The sequence below is a fragment of the Geotrypetes seraphini genome, chromosome 2 (assembly GCF_902459505.1).
Source record: "Geotrypetes seraphini chromosome 2, aGeoSer1.1, whole genome shotgun sequence".
NCBI classification, from domain to species: domain Eukaryota; kingdom Metazoa; phylum Chordata; class Amphibia; order Gymnophiona; family Dermophiidae; genus Geotrypetes; species Geotrypetes seraphini.
In genome coordinates, this window is record NC_047085.1 from 428,754,574 (window position 1) to 428,769,239 (window position 14,666).

At 43.9% G+C, this 14,666-nt stretch overlaps 1 protein-coding gene across 3 annotated transcripts in view; it reads left to right on the forward strand.

The window, feature by feature from the left end:
- Positions 1-14,666, forward strand: part of ADAM22 (ADAM metallopeptidase domain 22) — a 486,564-nt gene that overhangs the window by 129,761 nt on the left and 342,137 nt on the right. For all 3 annotated transcript variants that reach the window (XM_033931244.1, XM_033931245.1, XM_033931246.1), the window contains exon 6: positions 1,158-1,221. In XM_033931244.1, coding sequence (XP_033787135.1) covers positions 1,158-1,221 — 64 coding nt within the window. The remainder of the gene's footprint in view (positions 1-1,157; positions 1,222-14,666) is intronic.

Below are 14,666 nucleotides of genomic sequence, written 5' to 3' on the forward strand. Positions count from 1 at the left end.
GATAAGTTTGAAAATTCTTTGATAGAACACAATTCCGGCTCTTAGTAAAATCCCTAGTCCTAGGCCTTTTAGACTATTGCAACATTCTCTACCTCCCCTGTCCAGCAACAATGATAAAACAACTACAAACAATACAAAACACAGCACTGAAACTTATCTTTTCATTGAGGAAACACGACCACATCACAGAGGCATACCTCAACTCACACTGGCTTCCAATTCGGGCAAGAATACTATTCAAATTCTATTGCCTACTATTTAAAACCATAAATGGCGACAGCCCAACCTACCTGAACAACCGCCTCATCCAAACTAAATCAACTAGGCATAGGAAAACCCACACTCCATTCATGCACCCTCCTATCAAAGAAGTCAGACGGAAAAAACTATATGATGGCCTCTTAGCCACACAAGCAGCAAAACTCGACAATCAAATCTCCAATCTACTGATTATGACCCCAGACTACAAAAAACATTCAGAAAAGAAATAAAGACCCTACTTTTCAAGAAATTCCTGCAAACGACTTAATACCGTTAGCTCCTTCCCACGCCCAATACCACTTCCCAATACCTTCCCAATTCCCCAAAGCAACCTCATCCACTCTTTATCTCCTCTAGAAATTACCAGATATCCTATTCTTGTAATACAGTTTTTGTAATTCTTTTGTAATCTGCCTTGAACTGCAAGGCAACGGCGGAATAGAAATCTCTAATGTAATGTAATGTAAAATGAGATGTATTGTTTCTTTAAGGATTCTGATTTGCTTTAGTTTAGGAAGAACATGTTTATCTGAATTTATGAAGCGTTAGAAGCAAAGCTCACATATAAACAATAATGATCCTTTAAATGCATAACCATAAATGTATAACCTTTACTGTAACTTAGAACATTGTGGCTTTATTGATATTATTTCTATGGATTTCTTATCATTTTTTTCATAAAATGCATGACTTAAGAAGGATGGGAGGGATGGGAAAGGGGAAGGGATAAAAATTTATATAATGTACCAATGATTGTTTATAAGTGATATATTTATTGTTACTGTGAATGAATATATTTTACACTTAATGTAATTTTGAAAATGAATAAAGAATATTAAAAAAAAAAAAGAAGATAGCATGAATGAAAAACTAATTGTGTTTTCTACTTTTCTCAGTGGGATGTTCTATGATGGGAATCATACTTATCTTATTGAACCAGAAGAGAATTTCACCTGCAATGTAAGTAGTATTTTTCTTCAGTGGCAATGGCAAGAGTCCCTTCTCAGATGTTCAAAAAGCTCTCACATGAGAGATATCTTAAAACATTTCAAACCATCTAACTCAAAAAAGATGGAAAAATGCTCTTTGATAGTTTATAACTGTAGTATTAAACATTGTTAGAAGAAACAATCTTGAAATTGATAAGTTGCTCTGTGATATGGAGCATATGGACCTCCATTTAAGCATAAGCCTTCATTCTTTAACAGGGTGCCCAACTTTATCTGTTGTATACTTAAATGTATAGAATACTAGTGTTTAGGAGCATAAGCATATGAGTACACTTAGGGGCCCATAATCAAAAGACATAGGCCCCGATTCACTAAAGTCATGGATCCTCGCTAAACGATCACTGCTAACCGACCCAATTCACAAAAGGGCCCACCACGTGTTTTTCCCCTCGATCGCCCATTTTCCGATCCGGCCATGCAAATATGTAAAATCCAATGCAAAATAGCCAAGCGATTGATTCACTAACATTTGCTTGGCTATTTTGCATCAGGTTCTACGATCCTAAAACCTGACTGCTGTAGACCTGTCGGGGTAACTGTGTTACCATCAAGATACTACAGATTAATGCCTTAAGACATCAGACCTATATCTAAATCTTTTATAGCAAAAAATGGGCCACCGTGCAAATCATTTGCATGCAAACTTGATAGCAACTCAATCGCTGTTTGAAAATCAGCCAGAAAATTGGCCAACAGCGATTGAGTCGCTGTCTTTAGTGAATCTGGGCCATAGACGTCCAAAAAACATCCTAAATCAGCACTTGGATGTCCAAGTGCCAATCAGAACCATCAAAACTGATCAAAGTGCCGGGGAAATACTTTTAAAATCAATAGGAGGAAATATTTTTTCACTCAGAGAATAGTTAAGCTCTGGAATGTATAAGAGTGGATAGCATAGCTGGTTTTAAGAAAGGTTTGGATAATTTCTTGAAGGGAAAAGTCCATAGTCTGTCATTGAGAAAGACATGGGGCAAGCCATTGCTTGCCCTGGATCGGTAGCATGGAATGTTGCTACTCTTTGGGTTTTGGCCAGGTACTAGTGATCTGGATTGGCCATCGTGTGAATGTGCTACTGGGCTTGATGGACCTTTGGTCTGATCTAGTAAGGCTATTCTTATGTTCTTATGAACCGTTTAAACATAAACTTAAAATACTAACTCTGACCTGCCTGGAATTGTGGTTACAGCTCCATGCTCTTTTCTTCCTGAGGCATTGGAGTAGCCGAGTCTTCCTATTGCATGGCAGAGTCTGGGAAACTTCCTTCTGCAATCGTTTCCTCCTTTAGGCTCACATCCTCCATGCCACAGTCATCGGTGTGGTGCTGGTATGCCTCAGGCTGTTTCCTACTCCTCCCTCTTTCACCTGGCAAGCTACAGGAAATAAAAGGCTCTGCATCACCTGGTCCCTCCCTCTCAGCAGATTCAGGCATCTTTTTCTATCTTTTTCTATCTCAAGTCCTCAATTAGACAACGTGATCCAAGAATAAATCTGAGTGATGATAAGGACAAAAAAGGAAATAACAATAATAGGTAAGCTGTAGTCTGCAGCTGAGTGAAAGTCTTTTTTTATTCTTTAGAGGCTGGTATGCTAGTGTTCTATAACAGCAATTACGTGTGTAAGCACCGTTTTAGTATAAGGTGGTCAAAAATGGGCACCAAACCCCCCCCAAAACAGTGCTCAGTGCTGTTTTATAATTGGCACTCAAAGGGTCTGATTGGCTAAAGCTTTTCTCCCATTCTTTATTGATGGGAAATAACAAATTTAGCAGATACTATTCTTATGTCCTGAGTAGCTTTTTATTGCAGTTCTTCCAGTTGTAACGGCATCTGCCCTAACCATCATACAAATACACATCTTCCTGGGGGTTTTCTCCTTCACCCATCCTAGCCTTTGCTGCAATCATTCTTGCCTCAGGGACCAGGATTTTCTTTAGAACTTATACAAGTGTGCATCACAGTGAGCATATGGGTGTTGCTGGCTAAGATTCTTTCCTGACAGGAGCTGTGAATGAGCCAAATCCTGGAATCAAAACCAAGATCTCCCACATAGGTGTCATAAGGGAGCACAATGTAAAATTCAGTGGCAGCAGCTGATGAATTGTTGTTTCTCTCTGAGAGGGAGAGAATACATTTTTCCCTCAAGTCTTGCTGAGTACCTTCTTGTGGTGACCCTATTGTATAAAATCTATATCAAATCTCAGCAAACTAACTTTACAGTGAAGTATGGTAGAAAAGAAAATAATAAGAATGCATACTGATTGTTGCAGTTGTCTGGGTCTTGCTGTCTCTGAGTAGGTAGAACCGATGTTTCAGCCATAATTCTGTGGCTTTTTCAGGGTGTGCTGTGAAGTCTGCAGTTTGTATTTATATATAATGTGTCTTCCAACCTGATTAGCTGGAGCTTGAGGTGATTGATGAAGGAAAGTCCACTGGTCTTAAATTTGAATTTTGGTGGGAAAGTTCACTGGTCGTGAATTTGAATTTTGGAGGGAAAGAACATTGGTCACGATTTTAAATTCTGGCAGTAGAGGGCTGGAAACTTTGAGAAGGAGGAAGAAGGTGTTTTTTCTTACCCCCAGTTCTTTTTGCACTAAGGATAAATGGTTGCCATGTTTTGTTTATTGGGGTATTGGGGGAGATAAAGGGCATTCCATAAACAAAGCAAGGCAACCACTCGTCCAAAAGAAATTTAGCATAAAAAGATCTGGGACCAAGGACAAACACCTTCTTCCTCCCTCTTAGGCCTAGATTCACTAACCTCATGGATCCAATCTGATCCATGGGCGATCTGATCCGTGAGGTGGCTGGGCACCCGATTCACAACGTGCCCGCAGTCAAATTAGGCCAATCGAAGACATGCCCCTAACTGACCACACTGATTACTGAAGAGCGATCCTAACACATGGGCAGACTATTTTCTTTGCCTGCGCATGCACTTTCTCTCTATTCTTTTTTTTTGCTATTGGTGCAATTTTTTTTTTTTAATTTTCTTATTTACCAGCCCGTGGTTTTAACCTGCGGGTTTAAAGTGGGGCTGCACTGCGGCGTGTTCTGGAACTTAACAGAACACAACCATAGTGCAACCCTGCTTTAAACCCGTGGGTTAAAATCACAGAGGCGGGGCGGCAAGAGCAGGAGAGTTGGGGCAGAGAGCAGGGGAGTCAGGGCAGAGAGCAGGGCGGCAGAGAGCAGGGTTTTTGCACAAGAGACTAGTCCTCAGCAGTTGCTTGTTTTTGGATCGGCCAGCCCAGTCGGTTTGCCTGAATTTGTGTAGTGAATCGAGGCCCTTCCTACTTTGCATGCCATTTCCCCTCATTTGCATGCATAGATCATGTGCGGATACGCTCGGAAGGTTAGTGAATCGGGTCGGGGTCGCAAAGTGGTTGGGACATGATCGATGGGCTTAATGAATCTAGCCCTTAGTTTCCAACCCTTTGCTGCCAGAATTAAAAAGAAATTGTAAATTACCAGTGCGCATCACTTTCCTGCCAGAATTTAAAATTAACAGAGTAGACACGGAGTGGAAAATATGAAAAAGTATCTGCAAAAGTTAAAGGAATGGTCTAATGTCTGGCAACCCCAATTTATTGCAAAAATGATTTTCCCACACAAATCTGCTCGTTCATTAAGATCCTCTTCATTAAATTTGCTATCAGTCCCTTCACTAAGAATCATAGGCACAAGACGCAATGATATATTCTCTGTAAAAGCGCCCACACTGTGGAACTCCCTTCCAAATTTTATCAAAAACGAAAAAGACCTTGTTGCGTTTAAGAAAATTTTAAAAACATATTTATTCCAGGACGCATTTGACCTATAAAACATAGTCTTTTTTAGGCTTCCATACCCTTCTTTTTCATCTTAACCCATCTTTACCCAATGTGCTTTTACCCTTGGATGTTAAACTTTAACAGATAACAAAATTGTAACTTCTTCCCTTGCTTCCCACCCCTTCATGTTCGTCAATCTTTGTCAGTTTCTTAAGTGATTTTTTGTCAACTAAATGTATGTCTGTCTCTTAATTGATTTTTATTAACTAAATGTATTGCCACACTCTGATGGTTTTTAATTGTACATCGCTTAGGTATTGTGATAAGCGATTCATCAAATAAAGGTAAACTTGAAACTTGAAACTTGAAACTCAACTAAAATTCAATGCAAAGAAATGCAGAGTAATGCATTTGGGGATTAATAATCGGAAGGAACCGTATATGCTGGGAAGTGAGAGGCTGATATGCACGGATGGGGAGAGGGACCTTGGGGTGATAGTATCCAAAAATCTAAAGGCGAAAAAACAGTGTGACAAGGCGTTGGCAGCTGCCAGAAGGATGCTAGGCTGTATAAAGAGAGGTGTAGCCAGTAGAAGGAAGAAGGTATTGATGCCCCCTATACAGGTCGTTGGTGAGGCCCCACTTGAAATATTGTGTTCAGTTTTGGAGACCGTATCTGGCGAAGGCCGTAATAAGACATGAAGCGGTCCAGAGAAGGGCGACGAAAATGATAGGAGGTTTGAGCCAGAAGACGTATGAGGAGAGAATGGAAGCCTTGAATATGTATACCCTAGAGGAAAGGAGGGATAGGGGGAGATATGATTCAGGCGTTCAAAATACTTGAAAGGTATTAATGTAGAACAAAATCTTTTTCAGAAAAAGGAAAATGGTAAAACCAGAGGACATAATTTGAGGTTGAGTGGTGGAAGATTCAAGAGCAATGTTAGGAAATTCTACTTTACGGAGAGGGTGGTGGATGCCTGGACAGAGTTCAAAGACAGAGTTCAAAGAAGTGTGGGATGAACACAGAGGATCTAGAATCAGAAAATAATAGTAAATATTGAAGGACTAAGGCCAGTACTGGGCCAGTGGCGTACCAAGAGGGGGCGGTCTGCCCTGGGTGCAGCCTAAGGGGGGTGCACAACCGGCCAGGTCCCCTTACCTTCGTGGCGCTTTCGCCCTCCCGCCCGCCAACAGGCCTGGTCCGACAAACCTCCCTGCCCTGTGGCCGCGAGTCTAAATTACCTTCTTACAGCAGCTGGAGTATTGAAGCTGCGTGTAGCTGCCATAAAGGTCATCTCTGACGCAACCAGAGATGAAGCCTTATGCAACTACAACACTCAGCTGCTGTAAGAAGGTAATTTAGACTCGCGGCCACAGGGCAGGGAGGTTGTCGGACCGGGCCTGTTGTCGGTCGGTCGGGCGGGGAAGCGCCATGAAGGTAAGGGGCAGGGAGGGAGGAAAGGTGGAGTGGAGAGGAAAAGATGCTTAAGGGAAATGGGTAAAACAGAGGGGGGAGAAAGACGCTGAAAGCACTGGGGAAGACAGAGGAGGGAGAAGGACACTGAAAGGACATGGGGAAGACAGAGGGGGAGAAGGATGCTGAAAGCACATGGGGAAGACAGGGGGGAGAAGGATGCTGAAAGCACATGGGGAAGACAGAGGGGGAAGAAGGACGCTGACAGGACATGGGAAGATGGGGGGGGGTGAAGGACGCTGAAAGGAAATGGGGAAGAGAGAGTGGGGAGAAGATGCTGAAGGAAAATGGGGAAGAGAGAGTTGGGAGAAGATGCTGAAGGAAAATGGGGAAGAGAGAGTGGGGAGAAGACGCTGAAGGGAAATGGGGAAGAGAGAGTGGGGCGAAGACGCTGGCAGGGAAGAAGACAGAGATGCCAGACTATGGAGGGAGCGGCGGGAAGAAGATGGGTGCCAGACCAATTTGGAATGGGGGAGAAAGGGAGAGGCACAGTAACAGAGCAAATGGAAGACGCAGAGAGAAGAGAGACAGTGGATGGAAGGAATTGAATGAGAACATGAGGAAAACAGAAACCAGGCAAGTTTAGTTTTACAATGGGTTTATTGATGTACTGCTCACTGCAAAATGTAAGATGCTGCCTTTTCCTAGGTACTCATGTGTGACGTGTGGCTTGTTACTAAAAATCATGTTTTTCGTACAGATGGGGGGGGGGGGCTGCCAAAAAATGATGGGCCCCGGGTGTCACATATGCTAGGTACACCACTGTACTGGGCAGACTTGCACGGTCTGTGTCTGTATATGGCCGTTAGGTTGAGGATGGGCTAGGGAGGGCTTCAATGGCTGGGATGGTGTAGATGGGCTGGAGTGAGCTTTGATAAAGAGTTTGGAACCTAAGCACAGTACCGGGTAGAGCTTTGGATTCTTGCCCAGAAATAGCTAAGAAGAAGAAAAAATTTTTAATTGAATCAGGTTGGGCTGACTGGATGGACCATATGGGTCTTTATCTGCTGTCATCTACTCTGCTACTAATATGAATGATTAAGCTCACTGATATTTATCATATTGTGTTTGAGTAATCTAAATATATGGAACTCAAGGGAAAAGAATACAGTATAAGTTATTATTTTTCTGTATTTTAAATCCAAATTACATGTATGGGAAAGCCCTTAATCGGGACTATTATGTGATGATTTATTCTAAGCAATCATAATTTGCTAAAATATTACTGTTCCTAGAACAATTCAGGACTTGAACAGGCTGATTGGATGCTCTAGATAGGTGTGTGTAAAAAAAAGGCTGGGCACAATTTAACCTACTGTGAGAATGAAAAATATAATCCTTTCAGTTTGGTAGGTGTTGAATGTCATCTAGTGGTTGTATTGTGAAACTGGCTATACTTATCCAAACAACATTAGAGAAATGCTCCAGAATCCCATTGTAAGTCAATTGTGTCATTTTTTAATGTTTAAAGATTTTTATTGAGAATTCAACATAGTACAATTGATAATTGTATTCAATATCCCCTTCCCGCCCCCACCCTGATTCCCCCATTTTCCCCTTCCTTAAAGTTATGCAATTACTCCGTGGGATGCAAATTTTCTGCTAATCAATAACATTTTAAGTATTTAACAACCAACTTCTGGCTGAGGGAGTAATGCTCATCCAAAACAGTTCTCAACCCAAACATGATTTTTTAAACAGGTTTGTATCCAAGTTCTTAAGATAATCTTTCCACAGAGGCCAGTAGAATCATCAGTGTATGTCATACTGTCATTTTTATTTTCGTAGCACTGTAGTACTTTTAAGAACATTATCACTTAGGGGGTAGTTATTAAGGTATGTTACATAACTGTTAATGCACATTAAAATGAGGTACTGTGGGATATATATTAGTAATGAGATGTATAACATGCAAAACATGTCATTACTGTGTAAATTGTACAACACATGTTGTGTTATTCCTGGAAAAATACTGTCATCAAAAAGCTGGTGGAATTCTGCCATCCTGGGAGCATCAGCCAAAAAGGGGAAAGGGGACTTGTTAACTGATTTTTTTTTTTTAGGTTACACATTCAAAGCAGTTTACATATATACAGGTACTTATTTTGTACCTATTGCAATGGAGGTTTAAACAACTTTCTCAGGGTCACAAGGATCCCATAACCTCAGGGTACTGAGGCAGCAACTCTACTACTAGGCCACTCCTCACCTCACCGTAGCCTGATGCTCACTATTAGGCCAGTCCTCACCTCACTATAGCCTGATGCTCCCCACCCAAGCACATTTTAAAAGGGCCAATACACAATAGCCTGAGCAGTCCTCCCTCTTAGAGCACCCTCACCTTAATTCAAGACTCTTCTTTCTTTCTTTTTTTTGTAAATCTTTATTCATTTTAAAGCCAAAAATAAGTGCAACATATTATAGTCATTTACACTTTAACAGCACTTAAATTCACTCAGAATTATATTCTATGACAAATACATATAACATCCCCCCCTTCTACATGTCTAAAAATTTGCACTCAAAATTAAAAAAAAAATCTTCCCACCCACCCTGGATGTGTATTATCAAAAGGGGAAAGACCTTTCAGTAGTCTACCCATCCTGAGTCTAGCTTGCGTAATTCCTGGTGTCTAGTAGGGTTGGGCAGGAGTGATCATCAGTTGCTCCTGTTCGTAACTTGCTCTGGGTTCAAAATGGTGACAGCAACCTTAGCGGTAGTCTCATGGCAGCTTGACTCCTACTAGTAGTACCATGAAGTTGATCGCAAACCATATTGTTACATCCATTCAGTAGACCGTACATATGGTGATCAATCCGTTCCCACGAACTGGACTAGCAGAAGTATGAGTACATACAGCTTTGAGCACATCCGTCTTGGAGGCTCAGTCTTCTTTCAGTTCTTTTTCTTCAAGCGAACTGTGCAGAGGTGTTCTGATCTGCTCTGCTAAGTTTCGTTTGGCCTAAGATCTTCTGTTCAGATTGGTGGCAGCCCCCTGCATTTTCACCAAGGTTATGGTTGTGATTGTGGCTCATCTCCGGGATCCAGGTACATCCTTACCTGGATGATTGGTTGATCAGAGCCCTGTCCAGGCTGGAGTGTGAGATGGCAGTGCAGCGTGCTGAAATTGCTCCAGCAGTTGGGCTGGATTGTCAACTTTAAGAATAGCTATCTGGAGCTGACCTAGTCTCTGGAGTTCTTTTCAACACAGCTTAGGGCTGTGTTTTTCTTCCAGAGTCACGCAAACAGAAGCTGCAATGACAGATCCTGCCTCTCATGTCAATGCAGATTCCTACTGTGTGGCAATACCTTCAGATGTTGGGCTCCAAGGCAGCGCCTATGGAAGTGGTCCCCTGAGCCATGGCGCACATTTGCCCTCTGCAGAGACATTCGCTTCAGATGCAGCTCCCATAGACAGGGACAGCGAGAAACAGTTTACGTTGGTGGTTTCAGGAAATCTCCTTGTTGAAGGCATGCCTCTCCAAATAGGAGTGGGTGACTCACATGACCAATGCCAGTCTTTTCGGCTAGGAAGCTCATTGTGGGGACCACTCAATTCAGGGCCAGTGGACTCATCATCAGAAGAGGTGGTCCATAAATCGTCTGGAGCTCCAGGCTATCTGACTGGCCTTGAAGGTACTGAAAAGATTGTCGAGGACAAAACTTTAAGGTGTTCTCCGACAATTCCACAGCAGTGGCGTATGTGAACATTCTGGGAGGCACCAGAAGCACACCCTTTTGCCTAGAGGCTCAGCTGCTCATCCGGTGGGTGGAAGCCCACTTTCTCTTTCTGCAGTCCACTTGTCCAGTGTGGAAACTGTTCAGGCCAGCTTTCTAAATCGTTGGTTCCTAGATCTGGGATGAATGGTCACTCTCCCAAAGGGCATTCAATCTCATTGTATGCTGTTGGGGCAGGCCAGAGATGGATTTGAAAGCTTCTGCCAAAAACTCAAATGTGAAGTGCTTCTTCATTCAAAGAGAGGAACCAGGAAGCTCGATGTTGGATGCGTTGGTCTAGCCTTAGCATTGCAAATCATCCAGGTCTTGTGTTCCTAGTGGCCCTAGACTGGCCTCACAGTCTATGGTATGCAGACCTGGTACGTCTTCAGTGGGACAGGAGCCAATCCTCATGGATAATCCATAGCGCTTTGGTCTTACGGCATGGCTGTTGAGTGCAAGGCTCTGATCCACAAGGGATATTCAGGCGTGGTTATTGCTGTTCTCCTCTCCTCTGAGCTAAGAAGCCGTCTACTATGGCAGCCTGGAAGGCTTTTCAACAGTGTTGTGAAAAGGACCAGGTAGAGCCACTACAGGTTCCCGTTCCAGTCATCTTGGCTTTCCTTCAGGCTGGACTGGAGAAAGGCCTTGCAGTGACGTCCCTGAAAGTGCATGTGGCCAGGATCTCCTGTTTCCTGGTGCAGAGTTACAAGTTTTCGCTTACAGCTCATCCAGATATGACAAGTTTCCTGAGAGGTTCAGCTTGCTGCGACATCCTTTCCCTTCATGGAATCTTAACATTGTCCTAAAGTACCTCCCCAAGGCCCCATATGAGCCATTTGGAGACACTTCCCTTTTGGATCTCATGATCAAAACTGCGTTTCTAGTGGCTGTTGTTTCTGCACGGTGTCTCTTGGAGCTGCAAGCTCGCTCCTGTAGGGAGCCCTTCCTTAGAATTACAGAAGTGGGTGTCGCTCTCCATCCTGTACCCTCCTTTCTTCCAAAGGTTGTGTCTGATTTCCATGTCAACTAGGAAGTTCATCTGCCTGCTTTTCAATCTACAGGCTTAGACAAGCAGGATACAATTTTGAGGAAGCATGATGTGTGGAGAACTTTGCTCCAGTATTTGGAAAGGACCAATGACTTTCATCTTTCTGACCATCTGTTCATGCTTACCAGCCAGTTCTGGCATGACAGGCTTCCATAGCTAGATGGATTTGCATGGCCATCTCTTCGGCATACATTGCTTCTAATAAACAGCTGCCAGTCTCTCTCAAGGTGCATTCCACCAGGAGTGTCGTCTCTTCATGGGCGGAGTCTCGGGCAGTTGCTCCCGCAGAGATTTGTACAGCAGCTACCTGGTCTACGCTGCATACGTTTTCCATATTTTACAGAGCGGATGTGGTGGTTCGAGAGTACACCACTTTTGGATCCTCGGTCTTGTGGGCAGGCTCTTCTGTCCCTCCCTAGACATCAACCATTACTTTGCTACATCACCATATGTACAGACTCCTGAGTGGATGTAACTGGAAGATTAGATTCTTATTTGGATAATTTTCTTTCTGTTAATCCTCTCAGGAGTCTTTAAGGCTTCAGTATATACTGTTTTGCCTGCTTTTCTGTCTCGGATGTTTCTAGATTCCAGTCCTGGCGCTTTTCTCCTGTCAATCAGATGGCTGTATGTGAAGAAATCCTGTACTGTATATGTAAGTGCATTCTTCAGCCTCTAGCTCCTTATTTGTTAGATCTAGTTATACTCAGCAGGTTGGTTCTCTAAGGTTGCTTTATACAAATGGAAAGAAGATTATCTAGATAAGAATCTAATCTTTTGTTATTCATAAACTGCAAGAGTAACTAACTTGGCTACCACAGCTTAGTCAATCCTGTGGGAAATTAATTTTTACTGCACCTTAATAACTCACCTCCCCTTAAACATCTTGGCACTGCAATCAACGTAAGACTCCTAACTACTCTGATTTTCATTGTGAAATGATTTCTTAAGTTAGCAATAGAGTACAAATATTGATAAAGTTATATAAGAATAGCCATACTGTGGTTCATCTATTCCTGTTTCCAACAGTGGCCCATCCAGGTCACAAGTACCTGGCAGAATCTCCCGTGTTCCCGCTAAGCTGCGCTGGGGTGCGCTGGCGCACAAAATATTACCTCGCAGCGCACAAGTTTCTCGTCACAGCGCACACAGTGTAGAGCACAGTTCTTCAACCGCCGGTCCGCAAACAAAATCTTGCCGGTCCGCGAAGGATTCGGTCCCCGCCGCAACGAAAGGCCAGCGTCAGCTGACTTGCAACTTCCTGTTGCAGTCGCTGTGCCGGGACTCCTGCCTTCGCCGGGACTCCTGCCTTCCACCGCGTTTGCCTCCTGCCTTGTCTCCGCACCTCCAGACCAGCAGCGGCAGCTGTGTATGCTTTTAACTTCGGCACAGAGCTGCCCCTAATCAATAGTTTAGCGCGGTTTCATAAGGCAGCCTCGGGGCCTTTGCTAGGCCGGCCCACATCGCATCATCGAAGCGGGCTGGCTATCAAAGGCCCCGAGGCTGCCTCATGAAACCGCGCTAAACTATTGATTAGGGGCAGCTCTGTGCCGAAGTTAAAAGCATACACAGCTGCCGCTGCTGGTCTGAACTCTTGGGCCGCTGAAGGAGGGCAAAAAGCAGCTGTCCTGGAGGTTTCCCTTCCTCTCGCCTTTACAGGTTCCTTTTTTCCACCTTTTTTTTTTTCCTTCAAACGGCAACGGGCCCCAGCATCGACATCAATCAAGTAAGTTCCACTGTCAATCAAGCGGTTCTGCTCGGCCAAAGCTTCCCCTGTGACATGAGCCACCCTCAGGGGAAAGAAAGTGACCCACAAAGGTGAGGGGAAGGGGGGCAGATGATGGAAGTTGGGGGGGGGGAGAGAGAGAGAGAGAGAGAAGGGGCAGATGATGGAATGGAGGAGATGAGAGAGAGAGAGAAGGGGACAGATGATGGAAGTGAGAAGAAGGGAGAGAGAGCAGAAGGCAGATGGATGTCAGTTGAGAAGGGAGAGCAGATGCTGAATGGAAGTGGGGAAAGAACACATACTGGATGGAAGGAGGAGATAAATAAAGGGGGAAGAAAATAGTAAGATAATGGAGGGGTGAGGGAAAGGGGTGACAAGCTGTGTGTAGACACAGTGAAAAGAGGGAAACGGGACTAAATAGTAAGAAAGAATTTAATTTAGATGGAGGCAGAAAATAGAGAAGGAAGACCAGAGAAGAAAAGGGAAGAGAGAGCAGAGAATGATCAGATCTGAGTGGAGGAAATGAGAAGAGAGATATGCTAAAAACCACAGGGGGGAGGGAAGGATAGAGATGCCAGACCATGAGGGGAACAGAAGGAAGATGATGGATGCTAGACCAAATTGGGGGGTGGGGGAGGGCAGGAGGAGAGATGGCAGGGAAAGACAGACAGTGAATGGAAGGGGCAGATGCTGGACTGAAGAGACAGAGAAGGTTATCATGCTGCTGTACCGGGCCATGGTACGCCCTCACCTGGAGTACTGCGTCCAGCACTGGTACTTTAAGAAGGACACGGTACTACTCGAAAGGATCCAGAGAAGAGCAACTAAAATGGTTAAGGGGCTGGAGGAGTTGCCGTACAGCGAAAGATTAGAGAAACTGGGCCTCTTCTCCCTTGAGCAGAGGAGATTGAGAGGGGACATGATAGAAACATTCAAGGTACTGAAGGGAATAGACTTAGTAGCTAAGGCAGGGAGAACGAGAGGGCACTCTCTAAAGTTGAAAGGGGATAGATTCCATACAAACGTAAGGAAGTTCTGTGGTAGAAAGCAACATATTTATTTGGCTCATAACTTGCTGGCGCCCGATATTTTTAGCTCACAGTGAAAAAAGTTTGCTCACAACACCCGCCCGCTTAGAGGGAACACTGGTTACAACCAAATCAGTTTACATATTATATACTGCCTGGCTGACCTGGAACTTCCACAACGTTAGAATTGACGTCGGAGGTGAAGTCTTGTGGGCCCGGCGCTTGTACGCGCCAGGCCTGGCTCGGGGAAGCAGCAAGGAGAAATCGGTGTGATAGCTTGGGGGGGTAGGGAAAGAATCAGGGAAGTGGAGAAATTGGCGTGATGGTTTGGGGGGCAGGGGGAGAGAAAAAGAAAGACAGAAATAAAGAGGGGGGGCAGGGGGAGAGAGAAAAAAAGGCAGAAAGAAAGAAATATTGACTTTACAGAAGAAGGAAGTGCAACCAGAGACTCATGAAATCACCAGACAAAAAGGTAGGAAAAATGATTTTATTTTCAATTTAGTGATCAAAATGTGTTCGTTTTGAGAATTTATATCTGCTATCTATATTTTGCACTATGGCCCCCTTTTACTAAACTGTGATAGTGATTTTTAGCGCAGGGAGCCTTTGAGCGTCGGGAGCTGTGAG